Raw genomic sequence first — 21,007 nt, forward strand, 5'->3', positions numbered from 1 at the left:
GTTATTTTGGATTTTTTACGTCATGGTGAAACAACAATTAGGTTATTAGTCATAGGATTATTGCCATAGGTGAGATACAAAATCCGTTGCATGCATGAATGTCCTTCATTAATTCATATCACCTAAGATATGAATTATTAGATATCTTTGACTAATATACACGAAGTTGATCCGGTGGTTCTGATAGCACTCGCTTATTCAAGTCCACTAGTTTTTAGATTACATAGAATGATCTCATGTCCACTAAGATATGAATTTTTAGATTACATAGAACCACCTAAAATATGAATTTTTATATTACATAGAACGATCTTAGTCCACTAGTTTTTATTAACCGTAAATTACAGCCACCGCAAAAAATTCAAGTGATCAAATTCATGTGTGAATGTGATGGCAACAAAAACCTGAGCATTTTGCAGGCTAGGCCAAAAAAAGGCTCGACTTTTGGGGCCTAAAGTGAGCGTCCAAGTGCGTGTAATAACGACTCAGCCTCGGGCAATCAATTACTTTTAGCATGAAAATAATCAGATTTAGTGTTTCGGGTGAGGCTCAGTTTCAGGCAATTAAACCAATGCCAAGGAAGACTTTCGTCTCAGCTCTCTAAAAAGGAAGCGGGAATTTTTCTAAAGAAGAATTGCAGATGCCTGGAGGAGGTGATGCTGGAGTTTTGGGCAAGGAGTGGATGGAATTTTAGAAGGCGAGTTGAATACTAGACCTTCTGTTAGATGGTTTCTGGCTTTCTGCTCATAGGCTAGCTTTGGTGTGTTGGATGATAGTTAAAGCAGTTGGGGCACGGCAAGTCTGTTTCTTTTAGTTTGATTCTGCATCTGTGAGATGCGCAGCCGCTGGTCTTGTTTTCTTGTCTGTAGGCATTCATTTGTGAATGATCGAGATCGGGATTTTTCTTAATTAAAAGAAAAACAATGCCAAGCCAAACAACACTAATGAGCACTGGTGCTGAAATTTGCGACCAGCCTGAGTGCGGATTCTGCTGTGGGCCCTGACCTGGCTGCCAATTTGTTCAGGAGGCCAGCGTCCCCAAGTCTTTGCATTAGGGCTAGCATTAGGCTCATTAACTGGATTCTGCTGTAGGCCCTGACCTGGTCGCCCATAACCAAAGAAATAAAACAGTCCAGATCATATTGGATGGTTCATCCTCGTCAGCAGGTGCCCCTCCTAACATTTTTGTCCAAATATTTTCACATTGCACGGTCCAAAATTCTCCCTCAAAAGCATCACCATCTGAACAAACAATAAGCCAAGAAATTTCTTGCATATTAACCACTCTTGTTTTATTATGCACGATCCTCCCACCCCCACCTCGATGTGCGCTCTTACAAAACTTCCTTTCTTCATGGTAAATTGGTAACAACCATGAGATGCAACGAGAAAAGGTGTGTTTCGGCAAGGAGGTGCTCCTGCATGTGCTGGTGCATGCATAAGCCCATTACTATTTCGAGCATGGCTGGAGTTATAAGGAATAAATCTACATAACCTCACAATGTATTGAAGTTCATCTACCTCGGTGGGAAGTGTTGTCACACAGTTAACAAGATTGAAAACACAGTTAGCAAGATTGAAAACTTGGTAACCAAACCGGAGGACTGTTATGGTGATAAAACTCATCTCCCATCCCATAAAACATCTCTCCTCTCTCCTCGTAATGACTCTAACATGTCAGTAAATGGACCGATGTATAATAAAATTAATAATAATGATATTCCTATTAGACTCCCATTGAGATTGGTTTTAGAGTAACTCTAGCAATAACCCCTAAATCAGACTCTCTAAATACTAAACGGAGGGTGCCTCAATTTTATAGGGGCTTCTAAATTTGCTTCAACTCCAGTAATAAACTTTAATTCTAACTTATAATAGAGAGGACTCTTTGGAGACCCCTAGGAATAGAGGGTGGAGGAGGAGATTTGGAGGCCACCGCAAAACTTTTATGTGAAATTTTACTAACAATTTTTTTTGAAAGTTTTACTTTAAAAATATTTTGATAATGCTATATGCAAATATTATCTGTATAAATCTTTAACTCCGTAAAACTTTAAAGTTATGAAAAATAGAACTTTCTAGTGCCGTAAAATTCGGAGCGATGAATCTTGTGAGGCATGACAAGATAAGGCTTAGGAGCTCTGCTTATCTCCGGTGCAGGTCCTTCTTTCGAGGTTCGCACCATGCCTAATTGATAAGGAAAAAAATAATCAATAATTAATACAGAACCATCGGCTGGGATTCGGAATAGTTCCGTAAAAAGAGTATCAGCCAAACTGTCCGATACATATGCAGAGCTATCGGCTATAAAGGCAATTTACAGGTGACAGCTGGAATTAAAAACAAATCTAAGTACAAAGAGACGCATCCAACTCATTATACTCAACTTATCGTCACCATTAGTCGGATCGGATCTAACCGAGACAGCCCTAATAACCAGGGCGATAAGTTAAATGAAACTTGCTGATGAATCTAGTTATAATAAGATTATACTCGATTCTTGGTTGCGATCGACTAAGACAGCCGATTGATAACTCATGTTATGTCAGATCAAACCGAACCAATATGATCTAACTTAACCTCACTGTTCAAAGATCGAACCTAACAGAGATTGTCTGAGATAATGGGATTAAACTAGACAAATTAGCTGATAGGATTAACGTAGCAGGGTACAGGATTTGACCAATTTTAGTATAATTAAGATGAGGACTACTAAATCTATCGGCTATCAAAGTCCTGCAAAAAGAAGGGTTACACATCATCCGATAGTCTATAATCGTCGTGAGATAAATTGAAATATATTATAAACGCATTAGAGATCAAACGATGCCTCATCCCATATCCAGTACTGATCCGCGCCCTGTCAGGTATCCCATGGCCCCGGGTCTAACAATCTACCACCACATCTTCCATTATTATAAATACAGACCCTGGGTGAAGCAAGGAAAATAGATCTGCCTTTGCTGCTATCCCTACAATCTCATCCTCTTTCAACTTTCTCATCAAGTCGCTCTTGAATCATAATCATGGACGGCAACAAACACCAAGCAGAAGGTTCCCAAAGGCCAATCGTGCCGGTCTTCATCGTCAGAGGTAAAGAATTTGTATCTCTCTTTACTTCATGGCTACACTAATAATCCTGCTGATTGTGTAGAGTTGCCATACCCCTCAACCTGCTGACTAGGGTTGGTGAAACTTCTGGCACGTCCAAGATGCTCAATCTGTAGTAGGAGTAGGATCCTCCTCAAATTCCACTGACTCCTATAATGGAGACGAAGCTCGGCTCTTCCGCTGCCTAAGAAAGAGACCCAAGATCTATACTTCGAGGCAACTCAGAAAGTTGGGCAGCTCGAGTTTTGCCTAGAGGCTACCCAAGGTGCTCTCACCGCCACGGAGGGCGAAACCTCAAGCACCCAAGCGATGCTGGCCGACGCCGATGCCAGAGTGGCAGGTAGGGTTCATCTTTCCCGAGCAGAACCTTCTCCCCAACCCCAACAAGTCTTTAATCTTGACTGCCTCCTCTTCTACGTGGAAAGCTCTTGAGGCTCAACTTCAGAACCTCCAACAATCGGCGAATGACGCGGCCACCGCGGTGAACGCTAGAGGCACTTTGTTGGTGCACCGCCTACATGACATCCTCAACCGTGCCAGGGAGATCGCCACCCGTGGGGTCCGCCAGGGGGCTGCAGCTGCTCTAGCCATGGTGCAAGCTCGTTCCGAGCATGAGCTTCATTTTTTGCAGCCTGGCTTCCCTAAGGATGAGGGTCCGACAGATTTTGATGATCTGATTGACGAGTTTGAAAGGGGCTGTGGCGGGCTATCGTTAATGTAAATATTGTTTTTCCTTGATCATTAAATTGTATATGAAGGCCCCAATGATTGAACAACCTTTGCTTATATTGATTTTACATGAATGTGTTAATTTTTGCCCTTAAAGCGACATGTAACGTATCGGCTATTTCTCCATTGATGACTTTTACCTGATCATCAACTTTTATGAATTCACCCAAATATTTGGGAAATTAAATATTTCTTTAAGTACTTCCTGTTGAATGCCTTAGGAAATTGTTGTCCCTCCAAGGTCTCAATGATGTAAGCCTTCGAAGGGAAACATTCCTTTATCCGATAGGGACCATCCCAATTAGGTGACCATTTTTCAAACCGATCATCCTTCGTTTCTATCGGCAATATCAACTTACAAACCAACTCGTGCTTTCGGCAAGCTTTGGGCTTTACCATTTGATAAGCCCACAAAGATTCTGATAAGAAACCATGATACTTTCTCGGATATTCATCGACCTTTCATTTAATCAACTTGATCAAACTTTTGTTAGACACTTCTACTTATCCGTTGGCTTGAGCATAATAGGGCAAAGAATTTGATAATTTACTTTCCAAACTGGCAGTAAAACTTTTAAATTCATTGGACGTAAACATCATCCCTTGATCAATTGTGATTGTATGTGGAATCCCAAATCGATAGACAATGTGCTCTGTGATAAAAGCAATCACATCTTTAGAAGTAGATGGGTTTAGTGGAATTGTCTCAACCTACTTAGTAAAATAATTTTTTTGCGGGTTACTTAGTAAAATAATTTGTAGCTGCCAGAATAAACTTGCGCCCTTTACTGGATCAGATGATGGATAAATCCGGCCGATCAGGTCGATTTTCCCAACCACGGAACGCTCAAAGCTTTATTATCAGATTCATGGCCGATGCCCGGGGGCCTTTGGACATCTCCAAATCTCTGGCATTCTCGACACCCTCTGTAGTATCGGAAACAGTCTTCTAGCATCGTCGGCCAAAAAAATATGCACTGCGCACAATCACCCACTTTTTTTGTTAAGTCGATTGATGAGCACCACCAATATTTTATGCACTTCATCCATAATACTTCTAGCTTCTTCATCACTTAGGCATTGGAGCAATACTCCATCAATCGTCCGATAATACAAGTCTTCATCTAACAATACATACTTTAATGCCTTGTATCGTATTTTTCTGGAAACCCTCTGTGATGGATCCTTCAAATAATCCATGATTTCCTTCCTCCAATCATCAGCCACCAAGTCTTCAAACAAAATATTTTCCCTTGGCCGATAACCAGAAGTAGTTTGCGCGAGCTGATTAGCTTCTTCATTCTGAACCTTAGGAATATCTCGACCATGAAACCATCAAGAAAGGCACTTCACCATATATCCCAACAAAACATCATTATTGCATTCATATCGACCAATCAACGGATTGACAACTAATTGTGAAACCCCAAAATTTTCAATTGTATCGGGTTTTACTTCCAGCAATAATTGAATTTATTTGAGCATTGCCAAGTATTCTGCTTGATTGTTGGTACTGTTTGGGTCTAAGCAAACTCAAAATTTGCCTCCCAAGGAGAAATTAAAATCAAGCCGATGCCACACCCTTGCTTGCGGGATGATCCATCAAAGAACAATGTCCACGGCATCAGCTATGGCTTGAGCTTTAACTGCTTTAGCCGATTCATATTTTGGATAAACCTATGTGAGAGCAAGGATCCACTTCCCAATCCTCCCTTTTAATATGGCAAGGACAACATGTACTGTATCACACATCTTTGCAAACCACTATGCTTTCAACCGATAACAAATAATGCTTTAACTTAGTGTAAGAAAAATATAAACACAAGCACAATTCTTCCACTGGAGGATGCCGGGTTTAAACATCCAGGAGTCTTCTGCTAAGATAGAGCAATGCACGTTCTCTCTCTTGAAACTCCTGTATCAGAATTGATCCAATAGAAATTTCATTAGCAGATAAATATAACTTGAATGGCTTATCTTTGTGTGGCATTATTAACACGAGTGAAGATATCAAATATCTTTTTATATTATCAAATGACTCTTGCTGTTCAACGTCCCAAAGGCTTGATCTGTCTTCAATTTAAGCAAAGCAAAAACAGTGAATTTTACCGATAAATTTGAAATAAATCTTCAGATAAAGTTATTTTTGCCGATTCGAGATTGCAACTTGGCCTTGTTGGTTTGAGGAATTGTCTCATTAGTTGCCTTGATGGTTCTTTGACCGGCCTCACTTCTCCTCCCATGAACCATAAAATCAAGAAATTGCCCAGCTGATACTCCGAATGCATACTTGTTTGGATTCATCTTGAGGCCATGTTTCCTTGTCCATTCTGGATTTCTGGATGCTCCTGGTAACCTTTTGACTTGACTACCACATCATCAATGTAAATTTCCACAATTAAGCCGATGAGCTTATGAAAAATATAATTCATGGCACGTAGATAAGTAGCATCGACATTTCTCAAACTGAAGAACATCACGACCCACTCGTAGAGTCCAATGGATCCAGGACATCTTCTACCGTAAGAATTTAATTATATCCTACATTTCCATCCATGAAACTGATCACCTTGTGCCCAAATGTAGTATCAACCAACATATCAGCTGGCATCATCATCGAGTAACCATCCATCGACGTCACCTTGTTCAAGTCCCTGATAATGTTTTCAAATCGTATTATTGAACCTAGTCATAAAAGCACCGATAAGATGACTAATCGTGATTAGTTGTTGATTAGACTGATTAGTTGAGGCTAGTCGAACCTAGTCAGTAGTCTAGTCGTCATGTCTAAATCCCTTGATACTTAGGATATATAAAATAGGTGGTCAATTATAGATTACACTAGAGAATAAGTAGGCAAATAATAAATATTAATATTCAACCATGGTTGGTTGGTCCAACACATAAATATCTCACTCAACAAGTATCCCTATGCAAATTGTCTTATGCTAAGCTATAGTTATGAGAGATTAGTAATGGATTACGAATCGGATATTTGTCATCGATGTCTAATCAGACAACTAATCATGGTTAGTCGATGACTAATCAGACAACTTGCAATCTAGTCGAGCTAATCGAGTCGGTGGACATAATCGGTACAAGGAACCGATAAGGGTGATTGGTCGTGATTAATCATGATTAGTCGGACGATCTGATAACATTGGTCCCTAACATCTACACAAACTTGCAACTTGGCATTCTTCTTGAAAACAGAAACTATATTAGAAATCCATTCGGGATATAGACAATGCTGAATAAACTTTGCTCCATATAACTTGGCCATGCCGCCTTTGACCAGATCCTTGACCATGCTTGGGTCGGACTTAACCAAGTCTTCTGACAGCAGCTAGGACTGAACAGGCTATTGGCCTTTCGCAGAACTCTCCGTCGATATCAACAACGAAGGCGAGGAGCGCAGGGGGTGGGAGGGGGATTTGAAAAAGTGTGATTACCCAATCCAAGGGCAGGTCTAGATTGTAAAATTATCCAATTCCTCATGCCCCTTGGATGTTCATCTGATAATCTAGATTGAAGCTTCCATAGTTTGCATGGAGAGATTGATTTGCACCTAATACGTTCCCAATCTTATTACCATAATTATCCTTGCAAAATTTAGCGTCAACACTTTCGTAAAAGAAAAGATGTAGAGCTATCATGGGAAAAATCAACAAGTATTATTTATCTATTACTATAAATAAACATTGAAACAATCGAAATATTTTCTCATCAAGATTAAGCTCACCTTACCCTTCACGGAGGCTCCACTTGACAGCCTAAAAGTTTGACGAAAGGGGGTATAGGCCCACGAAATTGATAGATGGAAAATGTTCTCACCAAAATCCTAATATATTTTATACCAGAAATTTTCTATACCCACTTGTACCCGCATATTACTTTTCTTTAGCACACACTTTACTTTGCACATACATTCACTCATAATTCGAGTTATTATTTGTTTTGGAAGGATAATAATTGACATCATTGTTCTACAAAAGAAAAAGAAAGACGTATATTATTTTTGGAAGGAAAATAAATGATATTGTTGCTTGATGAAAGGAAAATTTAATGGGATAATTGCATAACTGCCCTTGTTAATGCACGTTTGTCCTTAGTTTTTTAACTTTGCATGTTTGCCTCTAGTTTTCGAAATCGAAGGCACCGTTTATCCCTGTTTTGTGAGCTGGACTTAAATAATAGACCAAAAAAATTCAGAAAAAAGAAAAAAAGGAAAAAACTATACTACTGCTTATCCAAGACACACAACTCCTCCCCTCGCATTCTCCTTTGTTTCGTTTGTGACCCGACTCGTTGACACGCATTGGCGGTAGGGTTAGGGGCGGCCGGGCGGGTGTGGGGGCGTGGCGGGCGGGTGCAGCGGTAGGCAGGCGTGAGCAGTGGGTGTGCTGGGACGAGGTGGCTAGGGACCGACGCTGCTCAGTGCTGAGGCCAGCGACCGGCGCATCCGCGCAGAGCGCCCCTGCATAACCGCCAGCGCCTTTGTGCGAATGGCCTGCGCCCCTATGCGGCTGGCAGGCAGCCGACGCAGCAGGCAGGCATGAGCGGTGGGTGATGGGCGATGCGTGCCAGCAAGCCAACCAGGAGAGTGACATCGCGACCCGGGGACGATGGAACAACTTGGGTAAGTTTCTTTGACTTCATCCTTTCTACAGTAGACAAATCAGGTTGTTTAATTAGGCATTTAAGATGAACTAGCTTATAGAACATGCTCTTGTTTGTAGGATAAATGCTAACCACATAAAACTTGTTGTTATGGTTTGGGCACATTGGAGATTGCTGTATGGGGTTCAAAGACATATAGAAAGAGGAAAACCTTAACTACAACTGTTACAGCCAATGATGCACTTATTTTCTATTTCTTATGCTTTGAACATACCTAATGATGCATTTTTCCTATCTCAAAACAAGTGATGATGTAAGTAATATTGGAGGAGGATCATGAACTGGGAGAGGTAGAGATACAAGTTCATCATGTAGTGCGTCACTTTTTCAGTATACTTTGAACATATTCATGCCCACATCCCACATTGGATATTTACTAATGCATTTTCACTCCATTTTTTGAAGTGATGGTGCCACTCATGTTAGAGGAGGAAGACCACCAACTGGGATTGGGAGGGGTAGAGGCAGAGGCAGAGGCAGAGGAAGAGGTGCTTCAAGGCCTGCTGCTTTACTCAATGTGTAGAAATGACGAGTGTTTGGGATATGTAATAACTAGTGAGTGATTTGTTGTGTATGATGACCTGGATATGATTTTAGCGTGTGGTGATTTTATTTTTGTATTAGTTGTAATCGAGACATGAGAAATGAATGGACAGTAAGTCTGTATAAAAAATTCGGATCGAATATTAGTTCATTCATGTCAAGGGCATTTCGGTCTTTTCAACTTGTACTTAATACCGTTAACTCTTCTTCACAGAACAGGAGTAAGTGGAAGCTTCAGATTCAAAAAATAGAGACAAATATGCAAAGTCAAAAAAATAGGGGCAAACATGCTCTCAGAGCTCAAAACAAAGATAATTATGCAATCAAATTAGATAACAAACACGTACATCTCCACTAGTATTCGTTACTTAATCTCACTTTTTGAAATTGATCTCTACGAGAGGGACGGATCGGATCCTAACGTTTTCGCGGCGTTCCCGGCCATGGTCTATTTCTCTCCTGTTCGCCTCTCTCTAGCCCCCTCGGCCCTCTGTCTCTCACTTGTCCGCCGAGCGCGTCGCTGGTGGATGATCACTCTCATCATCTATTTCTCTCTCCTGTTCAACTCGCTCCCTCTCTCTTGCCTTCCTTTTCTTGTGGCGACAAGGCGCCGCCCTTCACCGGCGACGAGCACCCACCAGGTTTGCCCGCCCTTCTATTCCCTTCGTGCTGTGCGAAACGAAGCTCTCCAAAAACTATTTTGCGAGTCTTCCCCTAGTTCAACCGGTGCTCTTCTCTGGAGCGAGAGCAGTATGAATTTGAGGTTTTCACCAAAGAAAAAAAATTCTCCATTTTTTGAAAGGGCAAAAGATGGCTGCTGCACCTAAAATTCTGCATTTTGCTAGAACAAGCATCTGATGGATGCATTATCTTCTCGCAAGATCACAGAAATCAAAAATCAGTTTCCAGCTACACAGGACCCTCCTCTCCTCTCTCGGCCCCCCTCTTCTTCCTCCTCTTTGTACACAGCACGGTCGGTCCGGACTTGCCTTCATCCCCGAGCTCCTTCCCTCACTGGTCTCCTCCCTTCTCTTCCCAAATTCCAACCTCCCTTTCCTCTGTAGTTTCTAGTCTCCTCTGTCCCCGAGCTCCCTCGGCTGGGCCGACGCGGAAGGCCACACTTGGGCGACGCGAACCGAGCCGCCGTTGCCTCGGAGAAGTCCGATGCAGCACGGAGAGCAGCCGGTGAAGGATGAGGGCTCCTACTCCCTCTCCTGCATCTGAGAGGTGAAGGCAACTAGCTGGAATAATTTGCTGATCTCTCCTTTACTGTGTTTCCCTGTCCAGTAACATGAATCCGGCTGGAATAATCTAACATCGATTAGAAGATGCAGCGAATTTACAAACTTTGTACAAGTGTTTTGGTGCAATTATTTCCCGCGGTTTTTGGGAGGTTTTAGCCCCCTTCTCATTGTTGTGTCACTTTTCCTTAGTCTGTTGTGATCTTATTCTTAGCAAGGATTTCCCTCAGGGTGCACCCTGCATGCAACTCCTGAAAATCCGGTGGATTTGGCACGGGCATGTCGGCGGGGAGGGGCGATCTAAACATTCCTGGCAATAGACCTCTGTTCCTGAATGCTGGCCTACCCAACTTAGGCTGCCAAAATCTTGCTCATACAGCCGCAGCAGGCTACAGCAGCCCAATCGTCTTGCCGGACTTACTCTCCACATTCTCCACGTCTGTCCTGTCAAGTCCAATGAGCAGCGCAACTGAACAGCACGGCAGCCCCTCTGTCCAGCCATCCTGGAATGTGCCTGCGGGGTGCACGCAGGTGCCTATTAGTATCGTAGTGTTCCATAGTCGGCTGACAGGAAGGGGTTTGAGGCCGCAGTCGCCACCATCTCGTAGTTCTATGCCAGCCCCTGCTTTGCCTGATGCTTCAGAGGGTAAGCATGTCTTTATCTTATTCTTTCCTGGTGTCATGCCGGTTCAGCTTTGTGGCTGGATCACCATACATTATGAATAACTGAACACCTTTTGTTTGCTGTTGCTCTATTATTCTGAAGGTGGAGCTTCTATTCAGCTTGCTGGGAGTAATTTCTTATCACTTGGAAGAGCACCAAATATTGTTGCAGGTCATATGATGATGAATCCTGCACAACTAGCCACTCCAGATAAATACAATTCTGAGCATCTTTGGGCAAATGGTCTATATGATGAAGCATCCAAGACTGAAAATGGAACAGAAGCTAGCCAACCGGAACCATCAGCAGCAGCAATTTTCTGTGATAACCATTATGATTTGGAACCAGCAGTTCCTGCAAACACCTTGGAAACACGAGTCCAGCATCCTCACAGATCAATTGCCGTTCTTGCAGAAAGAACTGATGATGATGACATGCATACTTACCAGCCTATGCAAAAAAGGCCCAAGACACAAATCAATCAGAGTGAACAAACACCATTGCCAACACCAGCTGTACCCAAGGAGAGAACACTAAATCAAATTGAGATGCAGATTGCAGGTGCTGAGAAAACTGAAATCTTCAGGAATGAGGAAACCCCATCACAAAAAATCAAGACTCGGAGGAAAAAACACAGACCAAAGGTAATCAGAGAGAATAAGTTAACCAAAGTGCAAAAATCTGATTCAACACCAGATGGAAAATCTCCGAATCAGAAAGTTAAGAGAAGGTATGTCCGGAAGAAAAGAAGTCTCAGCTCTCTCGAGAAGTGTTCAGATCCTGCGAGTGATCAATCAATCTCTAGAGGAACAGGAATTGCAGCTAGAAGATCTGCATCAGTTCGAAGAAGCCTGCAATTTGAACCTGAAGAACAAGGAGTGCTGGGAGGCGGTTCATCAACGGCCAACTTGCACCACCAGAACTATGAGAAACCCGTCCATGCTCGAAGTTCATTCTGCTCAGAATCAGAAGTGCAGATTGAACATGGTCTACAAGTAGATATGGAAAATTCACCGGGAGGATTAGCTTTTGGCATGAGTCTCAGACTGAACAAATTGATAGACGAGTACATACATTTGCCAGAGGTCACACCAAAACCTGCACAAGAAGTTTCAAACGCAAGTTCTGGATCTTTAAGTACGGAACTAGCAAGGGGACAAGAAAATGTTGGAAGAACTTGCAAACCTGATGATACAAGCAAGTCCAGTTTGTGTAATGCAGAAAGGGTGGTAAAGACAGTAATGGAAGGAAACAAAATGAACCTGGAATTGAACTATTCTGATGTAGATGGTTTTCTTTCCTCAGCTAGGTCTATGCATGAACAGTCGAGTAGGTTATCAGAAGTGGAGAACCATAACGATGGTGAATCGCCCCTAACTGGCACACAGGATTCTATTATTTTGAGAACTGCCTCTGAGATGCTAGCATTTTGCCAAGCTGGTGGGATAAAAAAGAAGCGATCGGCCCGAGTCCGCAGAAATTCCTTCTATTCTATGATGGATCTCGAGAATAATACTTCACAAGCATCAACAAGACCGCAACAGCCATGCATGGAGCCATGCATGGATGATGCTCTGTGTGAAAGTTCGTACATTAAGTTTATGACCAAAAAACGGTCAATAAAAGCAATACTGCACTATTCCAGTTCCATTCATCCAAATGATGAGCTAAAAAATAGGCTTTCAGCTGGAAGTATTATTTATGGTGTATCTAATGGATCCACCAAAGTATCAGAAGAGACATTTCCAAACTCATCACCTCAGACCCTGGACAATGAAAGAATCAACTTTGATACTCATTGTGATGTACCAGAAGGGAGCTCAGCAAATACATCAACAGGACAATATGTGGATTACCTTCAAGGAGTTGCCTCAAAGCTGAAACATCTTGATTTGAACACTGAACAGGTGCACATAACTGAGATGCATTTATCTCGGAGCACACCTGCTGTCATTTCTTTTGGAGGAACAGATGGTCTATCAAATGCTCTTGTCCCATATGGTGGTGGGGTGATGGTTCCATATGAGAGGCCCTTGCAGTTGGTCAAAAAGCAGCGGCCTCGGGCTAAGGTTGAGTTGGATTTTGAGACAGCAAGAGTTTGGAATCTTTTGATGGGGAACACAAGTGAGCCTGATGGAACTGATGTTGAGAAGGAGAGATGGTGGCAGCAAGAAAGAGAAATTTTTCAAGGCCGTGCTAATTCGTTTATAGCACGCATGCGACTTGTTCAAGGTACTGAACATCTATACTATGCTAAAAATAAGTTTCCCTTTCTGCTACTAATACCTATCTCACTCTCAGGGCCATGGAAGCTAAAGTGTATTGGTTTACATAGTCCTTGAAATAGGAATTTAGTGTGACTTGGGTGTCTATCTGTTCTTATTTTCTGCCGCCTAGTTCCTTCTAGGTTGGTCTGAGTTTACATGGGCCTTTAAATGTTTTGCATTGCCTTGAATCCATGGTTGAAGCTTGTGAGAAAACAGAGTCTACAATTAAAATTTTTTTATCGCCTTGAATCCATGGTTGAAGCTTGTGGCTAATTTCTCATCCACTTGTTTATCAGGGGACAGGCGCTTTTCCCCTTGGAAAGGATCTGTAGTTGACTCTGTAGTTGGAGTATTCCTCACTCAGAATGTAGCTGATCATCTTTCAAGGTATGACGTTCACATTTTCTTTGCTTCAATGATACTACCAATTCTTGAAATCAAAATGATGAACGAATAAAGATCTTATGTGTAGCTCTCATTATGACTACTATTTTGACAAACTGCAGCTCTGCCTATATGTCCCTTGCTGCAACTTTTCCATCAAGGTCAGTCAACAGCAACTGGAAGGATGATGTTACCACCCAAAACAATGAACAAACCATCAGGACGAGTGAACTAGGAGAAAAAAGCGTATTTGACCCTTTCTCCGATGGTGCCAAACCTGATAGAGGAGTGGGTTGTGAGGATCTATCAGTGACCTATGAGAAAATATATATGGAGCCAAAGGACAATACTAGGGCTAGTGAATGGAGTGAAGGTGAAACTTATTCCTTTGGTTACAAATCAGCAAATGGAAGTGTTTGCAATCACCAAGGGACAGGAATAGAACATAAAGAGGTAGAATTAACCGAGCCTATAGAACTCATCCAGCAGACGCAGATCCAGAAGGAAACCTCATCCTCTCAAAGTGTTTCTTTGGAAACTATTCAATCAAGATTATCTTTGGCTTCTGGGATACCTAGAAATTTTGTTGGTGGTAGTTCCTCCTATCAGCAGCTCTTAAGAAATTTTGACCGTGGAAGATCATTAAGAGGAAACGATGCCACAACCAGTGAGATTGAATGCCAGAGACTCCGAATGGCAGCAATAAACGATTATGGATTTGCTAAACTTGGGATTCCTTCTAGTTCTGCTATGCCATTTATCATGACTGTTGATGCTCAACAACCAAATTTGAGAAATGAGCCAAATTTGTCTTCAGCATCTTCCAACAGTCCTTCAGATTCTGCATCACCAAAAATTAAAAATGGTACGAGTTCTGTTTTCATGCCTTTTGATTCCTATGGTGCAGAGTGTAGTGGTAATAGGACAGCTGGCACCACTCTGAACTCCGCAAAAACAAGCACAGAGCTTCCAGGTTAGTATACATCGCTTTCTTCTATAATTTTAGTAAAATGAAATACTAATCTGCTAACTGCTTGGCAAAAACTTAACCATGCATTAAAGTGACACCATGACAAAGGGTCTAGTTTTGAAGCATCAGAATTGAAGGAGCACGGAATTATTTTTCTGACAGGTGAAATGACAGTGGAAACAACAAGAAGAGAAGATGAATATACATTGAAATCTGGATTTACTTCCTATAATGGAGTACCAGATACAGCAGCACAAGCATCAAGGCCAAAGAAAACAAGAACCACAAGTAAAAAGAATACAGAGAATTTTGACTGGGATAAATTACGAAGGCAGGCTTGTAGTGAAGACCACATGAAAAAAAGAAGTTGTGAAAGACGAGACTCTGTAGATTGGGAAGCAGTAAGGTGTGCAGATGTGCAAAGAATATCCCACGCCATTCGGGAAAGGGGAATGAATAATATTTTAGCAGAGCGAATACAGGTATTAATTGAATAGTTACTAGGATCAACTATGATCTATATGCACCACCTATGTCTGGTTGCAAGTCAAACCATTTTTCTCTCTCAGAAGGCCACATGATAGAGTTAGTAATTATTCCTTAATACTGAGTTGGAAAGTTATTTTTTTATATGCACATGATGTCTTTGTCGAAAGTCAATTATAGGAATAATTATGTTAGTAATTATGCCACATGATAGAGTTAGTAATGATTCCTTAGTATATGCAAATACATGGAGTAAGGCGCTATCATACAGATGACTTTTAACCATAAGGATATTTCCTACTATAGCATAAGAAGTTTTATCATCATTCATATAAATTTCCTAATGTTAAAATTGGTGGTTTTACAGAATTTTCTGAATCGTTTGGTTAGAGACCATGGGAGCATTGATCTTGAGTGGCTCAGGGATATCCCCCCAGACTCTGCAAAGTAAGATGCTATGTTTACATTCGCTCATTTCATGGTCATTCACATTTCTAGTGCTGGAACTGACCAGACCAGAATCATAAGAGTATGTGAATGAATTAAGTACAGCAAGGGGTGCAGCATTGTGAAGCCAACAATGGAAATCAGTAAATAGATTCGTGGTGCATTAAAATTTAATTTCTGTGAAATGCCAACTTTATTACTAGTATGGAAAAGTTTATAATTTGTAACATAGATTAAAGCAGTGAAGGGCTCCATAGAAAAACACATGCATTTAGATGAGCCTCATATACTTAACAAGTGAGAAGTGTTTTTATTAAAATATATTTGGTTTACTGTCAGGGATTACCTGCTAAGTATACGTGGACTGGGGCTTAAAAGTGTTGAATGCGTTCGTCTTCTCACACTGCATCATCTTGCCTTCCCTGTAAGTTTGTTTCTGTTGTCCTTCGATAGAAGCCTTGAAAATCAGCAGTCCACTTGCTTGATCCATGAACAAGGCTTTTATTAATACCTTTTTATGTACTATTACTATTAACAATGCATTTATATATTTTATATTTTTCTTTTTTACTGGTTTCTCTGTTGGCTTTCATCTCTAGCTTACCCGAATTTGCTTGGGCCTATGAGGCTTTGCTGTTATTGAGTATTTAGTTTTCCTGTAGTAAATTTAATATTTGCATACCAATGCTTTTACTACTCAGGTTGACATCAATGTTGGTCGCATATGTGTAAGATTGGGGTGGGTGCCCATTCAACCCCTTCCTGAGTCTCTACAGTTACATCTCTTGGAGCTGTAAGTGTCATGCATTGTCCACGCCGATTATGTCATTTATGGGTCTTTGTTTTTTTCAGTTAAAATATGAAACCATCACTTTTTTTTTGTATTGTCACAGATATCCTGTGTTGGAAACTATACAAAAATATCTTTGGCCCCGCCTTTGCAAACTCGATCAACAAACATTGTGAGTTACAAAAGCATTTGCTTCAAAGTGCGGATTCTTTTATTGGTTTTTGTGAATCCTTGCCAACTGCACTATTTGCATGTCATGTAGAAACAAGTCCTGACAGTAATAATTAACAAAACTATCGCATTTTCACAGGTATGAGCTACATTACCAGATGATTACCTTTGGGAAGGTACTTCATAAGCATGTCCTTTGAAACTAGCTGAATTTGTATGTGCAGCCAAATGTGAATTTTGTATTCATTACAAAACTCTAATGCCTCTAATTAAAAATAACTGTATTTTCTATAAGATTAGAATTACTATGATTCAATGAAAAGATAATTCGTATGATTGATACATACTTCTATCTGTTATTTTTCCATTCGGATTTCCTTTTCTCCCCTTCAGACTTGAATCCCAAATAAGAGGTGCCTTGAGTCCCACATGTTACTTTTATTTGAACATATGGATGAGTAGATGACTTCTTCCCATCAACCATGCAGGTCTTTTGTACCAAAAGCAAGCCAAATTGCAATGCATGCCCAATGAGGAGTGAGTGCAAGCATTTTGCAAGTGCCTTTGCGAGGTATTGTCACACTTTCCGTGCATCTGTAGTCATAATAGCTTATAATTAAGTAGAAAAGAGCTTTGTGGAGCAATTGGTGGACTTAAGAACCCACGAATTAGTCTGAATAATTGTTACTTTCAGTGTGCACGCATGAACCTTGTCGTGGGTGCCTCACTTTCATTGGTTGAGACTTGAGAGATACTGGAAGCACCTCAGTAAAACAACATGAGAACATAACCTACCACTCAGGGTGTAAAGAGAATTGTGCAATACCTCACAGACAATTTGATTCATTGCCACACTTGGAGCTGTGAATTTATTGGTCCTTATGCACAGGCTACATGAACATATCATTTTTGTATGCACTTCAGCATAATTGCCACTTCAGTTGATCTTATTTAGGACCTTTACTTACTCCCTCCATCCCAAAATAAGTGTTCGTTTAGCTTTCAAATTTTGTCCCACAAAGAGTGTCCTTTTATATTGTAGTAAAGTCCATCTAATTAAAGCAATATCAAATACCAAGAAAAAATTGTATGAGCCAATCAAATGCTTAAGCAGATCAGTAAATGTTACTTTTCTGATTCCAATGCATTTGCATAGGGAGCCAAATGAACAGCGTGGTTTTCAATCACAATTGCTATAGTTAATTAGGGGTAACATGGTTATTTTCCACTACTAGTAATGTGAAATTTTCTAAACGAACACTTATTTTGGGACGGAGGGAATATGTGTTACCTCTTTATATTGACTATTTCTTTTCCTGATTGCATTTGGAATGAAGTGCAAGGCTTGCACTTCCTGCTCCTCAGGAGAAAAGCTTAGTGGAGTCAACAAATCAATTTGCTTTCCAGAATAGCAGCATGTACACTATGAATTCGACTAATCTGCCTCGCCTTGAGGGGAGTATCCATGCAAGGGACTTTCTTCCTAAGAACTCAGAGCCAATAATCGAGGAGCCTGCAAGTCCAAGAGAGGAAGAATCCCCAGAAGCAATGGAAAATGATATTGAAGATGTTTATGAAGATGGTGAAATTCCAACAATAAAGCTTAACATGGAAGCTTTTGCACATAACTTAGAAAATTGCATTAAAGAAAGCAATAAGGAACTCCAGTCTGATGATATTGCAAAAGCATTGGTTGCTATCAGCACTGAAGCAGCTTCAATTCCTGTACCTAAACTAAAGAATGTGCACAGGCTCCGAACAGAACACTATGTGTAAGTGGTGCATTATTTTTGTTTGGGCAAATGTCTGGTGAAAATGCATGAAAATCAAATTTCAAATAGTGCAGAAAAAATCTCTAAAACATACCAAAATTTGGGTAGAGCATGTTGTATATGTATGAAAAAAGTTGCAAGGTTGAACTCTACTGCATTTTTCTTTACTCAAAACTGTAGGGGAGGACTCTATCGCACTTGCGAGATGCAAGACTAGGTATTTGTGTCTTCCATACCTTGCAAATGCGAGCAAGTTTAAACTTGACAATTTTTAAGGGATATAGAACATGTGCTTCACTACATCTGGTATTGTTTTGAAGATATAACCTTTAGTTTTTACCTATTTGGCCTTTTCACCAATTTATGGTGGTCTTTTTGCTTAGCATCAATATGCATCACTTCAGACTCACAACATTGTTGCTGTCCATCTTAAATAATGTCATTCATCTAGACGATATTTAGTCCTTAACTGCAATTTCTGTGTTTGCAGATACGAACTTCCAGATTCACATCCACTTGTACAACAGGTGAGATTCTGCCAGTTCTCTTTGAAACATTTCAAGCTACAATTCCTGATTCAGCAATTGATTAACAGCTAAGACTTGAACGGCGGGAGCCTGATGATCCTACCCCATACTTATTGGCCATATGGACACCAGGCAAGCTTATTGCACCCCCCCCCCCCCAACACACACACCCCCACCCAAAAAAAAATACACAGACCTGTGTATCACTACAAGAAGAGAGAAGAAAGCTTATTTTCTTTGAGTGCATCAGGTTGACATACAAAGTTGATTTTTACTAATTTTATTACTACTGTGCAGACGAAATAAATGAAATAAGCAAGGTACCAAAACCATGCTGCGACCCGCAAATGGAAGGCAGATTATGCAATAATGAGATGTGCCACAGTTGTACTGATGAGCAAGAGAATCAATACCGATATGTGAGAGGCACAATTTTGGTAAGGAACAATATAAACCAGCAATAACTTATCTAAATAGTGAATTAACGTTGCATGAGTTGTGAAACAAAATCGACGTTTATGTACGTACAGTTTGGCTCAGAATAGAGGTGTAAACTTGTATCCAATAGTTTATTATTTTATGATATTCACTTCCAAGAATAAGAGTAACATAGACTTTTGAACTGTCAGGCTGATTTTTTTTTTGCTAGATAATATGAACAGATCTGAGCAAGAAGAATAATGGCTATTGATTTTGTGCACATTTCAGCTAATGATAAGTTAATGGAACATGAACAGGTTCCTTGTCGAACAGCTATGAGGGGTAGTTTCCCACTGAATGGCACTTACTTTCAAGTCAACGAGGTATAACAGAGCTATATCTAATATATAACTACTGTTTGTGAGCATCACTGTCTCCATGGACAGACATTTTGAGATTCTGTGTATCTGTTTCTGTTCATACAGGTATTTGCTGACCACAGCTCTAGTCACAACCCTATATATGTCGAAAGGGCGCAGCTATGGAATTTGCAAAGGCGCATGGTCTTCTTCGGGACTTCAGTATCTAGCATATTCAAAGGTTGTCACCCTTGCACAAACAACTCAATGAAATTTTATCTGCAATAGTACCAACAACAGTTATTTTGATTATGTAGGTCTAACAACAGAAGAAATACAACAATGCTTCTGGAGAGGTATGAAAAGTACTTCCATTCATTTTGTCATCACATGCTATTGCTTGGAAACATCTTGCAAATTGTCATCAAATAGTTTTGCAGAATGCAGATCCTGTGATGACCAGTATTCTAAACCATGGTGTGTGTGTGTGCGCGCGCGCGCTCAATCACCGTTCACAGTGTCCCAATAGCTATATGAGACTCACGATTGCCACGTGGTGTCTATTCAATAATGAAGAAAACAGTTCATGGTGGCTATATGTTGATGCAGGTGTTACTTTTCAAGATAACCTGAGGATAGTGGGGCCATATTTGAATGACAGAATGATTAAGGCTAACGAACAAAATTGCCAATATGAACGGAGAAACAGACTGATGAAAATTAGAAGTGGAATTGATGTGCACATTTATTCGTAAACTTACATTTTATGTGCAAAGATTATGGATTTTAGTAGTTCTAGGCTTCAACTTAATGACTTTCTGCGCAACCGAAATGCAATGCAGGATTTGTCTGTGTGCGAGGATTCGACATGGAGACAAGGGCACCAAGGCCTCTGTGCCCTCATTTGCATATTGTAGCAAGGCCGAAATCCCGCAAGACAGCAGCAGCTGAGCAAGTACCGTAATTCAGCAAAGATATCAGTTTTATAAACATCCTACTTATGGTGATATGATGTCCTTAGCTCTCGACCTGCGTGTGGACCATATATTAGTTCCTGCCGGACGAAGCCATTCTTCTAGCAAGAAACCATGGAGTTGAAGACTGTTAATTCTGATATGCTGGAACTAATCAAGATAGTGAAGAACCAATCATTTTCGTTCGCACTACTGGTGCAAGTTATATGTAAAGTTATCAAACTTCAATCGGTGTAGGATGTTATTGCGTTTCTTTCTGAGACACAGCATCTTATCAACATTTCATTTAGTTAATCAATTGTACTTGTACAAGATTTTTATGCGATGATATCATGTTGCGTGGGACATACCTAAAGCATTGGTTTGATTGCTATCTTTGTTTTTATACATGTATGTTCTTGTTATCTGCATCAATGGTTTAGTTGTTTATGAACATCCCACCATGTGTAGGATGATGATAGTAATGATGGTG

The 21,007-nt window shown here is 40.6% G+C and overlaps 1 protein-coding gene across 10 annotated transcripts; it reads left to right on the forward strand.

The window, feature by feature from the left end:
* Positions 1–9,491: 9,491 nt before the first annotated feature.
* On the forward strand, positions 9,492–20,908 carry LOC120698517 (protein ROS1C-like). 10 transcript variants are annotated; one of them, XM_039982157.1, is made up of 20 exons: positions 9,543–9,704; positions 10,535–10,950; positions 11,071–13,200; positions 13,532–13,622; positions 13,742–14,592; positions 14,752–15,071; positions 15,443–15,522; positions 15,862–15,946; positions 16,224–16,315; positions 16,416–16,484; positions 16,623–16,659; positions 16,972–17,054; positions 17,821–18,255; positions 18,746–18,782; positions 18,851–18,914; positions 19,080–19,219; positions 19,520–19,585; positions 19,688–19,802; positions 19,879–19,917; positions 20,404–20,908. In XM_039982157.1, the coding sequence occupies exons 2-20, from the start codon at positions 10,584–10,586 to the stop codon at positions 20,523–20,525; spliced, it is 5,223 nt and encodes a 1,740-aa protein (XP_039838091.1). In that variant the 5' UTR covers positions 9,543–9,704; positions 10,535–10,583; the 3' UTR covers positions 20,526–20,908. The 10 variants fall into 10 exon arrangements, with proteins under 10 accessions (XP_039838086.1, XP_039838094.1, XP_039838091.1 ...); XM_039982159.1 differs by having other exon boundaries at positions 9,548–10,290; XM_039982156.1 differs by having other exon boundaries at positions 9,548–9,704; positions 10,519–10,950.
* Positions 20,909–21,007: the final 99 nt, after the last annotated feature.

This window comes from Panicum virgatum, chromosome 3K (assembly GCF_016808335.1).
Source record: "Panicum virgatum strain AP13 chromosome 3K, P.virgatum_v5, whole genome shotgun sequence".
Lineage (NCBI taxonomy): Eukaryota > Viridiplantae > Streptophyta > Magnoliopsida > Poales > Poaceae > Panicum > Panicum virgatum.

Coding starts and splice junctions, on each gene's coding strand:
- LOC120698517 (XM_039982152.1), top strand. CDS start 10,584: ATGTCGGCGGGGAGGGGCGATCTAAACATTCCTGGCAATAGACCTCTG. Junction 15,947..16,223: donor TGCATCATCTTGCCTTCCCT/GTAAGTTTGTTT, acceptor TTTACTACTCAG/GTTGACATCAATGTTGGTCG. Junction 18,256..18,745: donor CTCCGAACAGAACACTATGT/GTAAGTGGTGCA, acceptor CTGTGTTTGCAG/ATACGAACTTCCAGATTCAC.